This window comes from Rhinopithecus bieti, unplaced genomic scaffold, assembly GCF_001698545.2.
Source record: "Rhinopithecus bieti isolate Rb0 unplaced genomic scaffold, ASM169854v2 scaffold_23043, whole genome shotgun sequence".
Classification (NCBI taxonomy): Eukaryota; Metazoa; Chordata; class Mammalia; order Primates; family Cercopithecidae; genus Rhinopithecus; species Rhinopithecus bieti.
Genome location: NW_016851233.1, coordinates 1 through 2,115, shown reverse-complemented (window position 1 = coordinate 2,115; position 2,115 = coordinate 1). Strand labels below are relative to the sequence as shown.

General features: G+C 53.9%; 1 protein-coding gene across 1 annotated transcript; it reads left to right on the top strand.

Moving 5' to 3' along the window:
- Positions 1–84: 84 nt before the first annotated feature.
- LOC108525227 (ankyrin repeat domain-containing protein 2-like) lies at positions 85–1,307 on the top strand. The gene is made up of 3 exons (XM_017866270.1): positions 85–500; positions 837–995; positions 1,095–1,307. Exons 1-3 carry the CDS (start codon positions 108–110, stop codon positions 1,290–1,292), a joined length of 750 nt encoding a protein of 249 aa, XP_017721759.1. The 5' UTR covers positions 85–107; the 3' UTR covers positions 1,293–1,307.
- The last annotated feature ends 808 nt before the right edge of the window (positions 1,308–2,115 follow it).

Sequence of the window (2,115 nt, the reverse complement as noted above, 5' to 3'; positions counted from 1 at the left end):
GATCGTGCCACTGCACTCCAGACTGGGCGACTAAGCGAGACTCCGTCTCAATAAAAAAAAAAAAAAAAAAAATCTTGGTGCTTGAAAGAGTGAATATATCTAATCTCATGACAAACTCACTCTGGTGGCCTTTAATGTTGTTTTGCAGGGATCCAGGCCAGTCAGCAGGCAGGTGTCTGAGCTCAGGGTTGGGACTGGGGCTGAAGCTGAGGTGGGAAACTCGCTCCTTTTGGGGGCCTCTCCAGGGGCCCTGCTCTTGCTGGGGGCTCTCCAGGATCAGCCAGAAGGACTCTGAGACCACCCAGGAGGAGGTCCCTGTGGGGAGTCCTTGGCGTGGTTGGGGGAGAGGCTGCCTGTCTCCTCGGGTCCTGGAGAAGGTGCCCTCCTTGGATCACCAGAAACTCCGGGGAGACGCACGCCAGAAGCTGCCCATGGACTTGCTGGTACTGGAGGATGAGAAGCACCACGGAGCTCAGAGTGCAGCCCTGCAGAAGGTGAAGGTAAGCCGGGGAGGACCCAATGTCTACACCCAGGGGACCAGCCAGGCAGCCATGGCCTGTCTGCACCTCTCCCCACGTAGCCCATGGACCAGGAGTTCAGCATCCCCGGGAGAGCTTGCTAGCCCTGAAGAATCTCCGCCCCGCCCCTGAACTACTGAGTCAGAATTCCCCCAATCTGAGAGCCATCTAGGCCTGGAAGGAGGGATAGACCCTGGTTCCTTCTTTCTTGAGAAGGTCTTCCTGCCCACCCCACCCTCCCCACCCGCTTAGCTCAGAGGTCTCCCAAGCCCCCAGACTCTCTGCCCAGCCTAGGGGTTAATGGGCCATCCCGCGCAGGGCCAAGAGCGCGTGCGCAAGACGTCCTTGGACCTGCGGCGGGAGATCATTGACGTGGGCGGGATCCAGAACCTCATTGAGCTGCGGAAGAAACGCAAGCAGAAGAAGCGGGACGCCCTGGCCGCCTCGCAGGAGCCGCCCCCGGAGCCCGAGGAGATCGTAAGGGTCCTGGGGAGGACACCGCGAGGGGGCGGAGGGAGAGCCCGGGAGGGTTCTGATCGCCGGGACGGCCCGTGACTGCTGCGTCCACACCTGCAGACTGGCCCTGTGGATGAGGAGACCTTCCTGAAAGCCGCGGTGGAGGGGAAAATGAAGGTCATTGAGAAGTTCCTGGCTGACGGGGGATCAGCTGACACGTGCGACCAGGTGATGCTCCTAGCTGTCCCTGACCGGCCTCCCTGTCAGTTGCCACCCACTCTGCTCAGCTCCTGGGCAGCCCACTGTGAGCCTATCTGAGAGGAGGCACGGTTGTTCTTTGGATGGGTGGGCGGCTGGGGCGCTCAGAATGGGGTGTCCCTTCCCCGCACAGGAATTGACCTAAATCCTTAAACCCTTTTCCAACTTGAGTCACCTGCAAAGCAACAAATGTCACATGTTTGTTTAGGAAAGAAAGAAAAAATGTAATCAAATAAAAATAGACCAGGACCAGAAGATGTGGGCTCAAATCCCATCTCTCTCATTCACGAATTGTGGGACCTGTGGCTGGGTCGGTGCCCACTCCATGCCCAGTTTCCTCCTCTGTGAAATGGCCTGCTTCCCTCACAACATGTTACGGTGATCAAATGGAATATTAGGCTGGGCACTGTGGCTCACGTCTGTAATCCCAGCACTTTAGGAGGTCAAGGTGGGAGGAGCGCTTGAGCTTAGGAGTTCAAGACCAGCCCAACCAACAGAATGAGACCCTGTCCTCTCTATGTAGATATAGATATAGATATAGATATAGATATAGATATAGATATAGATATAGATATAGATATGTTTTTTGGTAAAAAAAATTTTTTTGGTAAAAGGAAAAAAGGAATATTAGCACCTTAGTAAGTATTCACTGAATGAATGAAGAAACTATCAAGCATGTGTTAAGAGATGATATTTTTGTTTGTTATGGTATAGTACTGTACTTATTTTATTTTTATTTTTTTTGAGACAGAGTCTCACTCTGTCGCCCAGGCTAGAGTGCAGTGGTGCAATCTCAGCTCACTGCAACTTTCGCCTCCCAGGCTCAAGCAATCCTCCCACCTCAGCCTCCCAAAGTGCTGGGATTACAGGCTTGAGACACCAC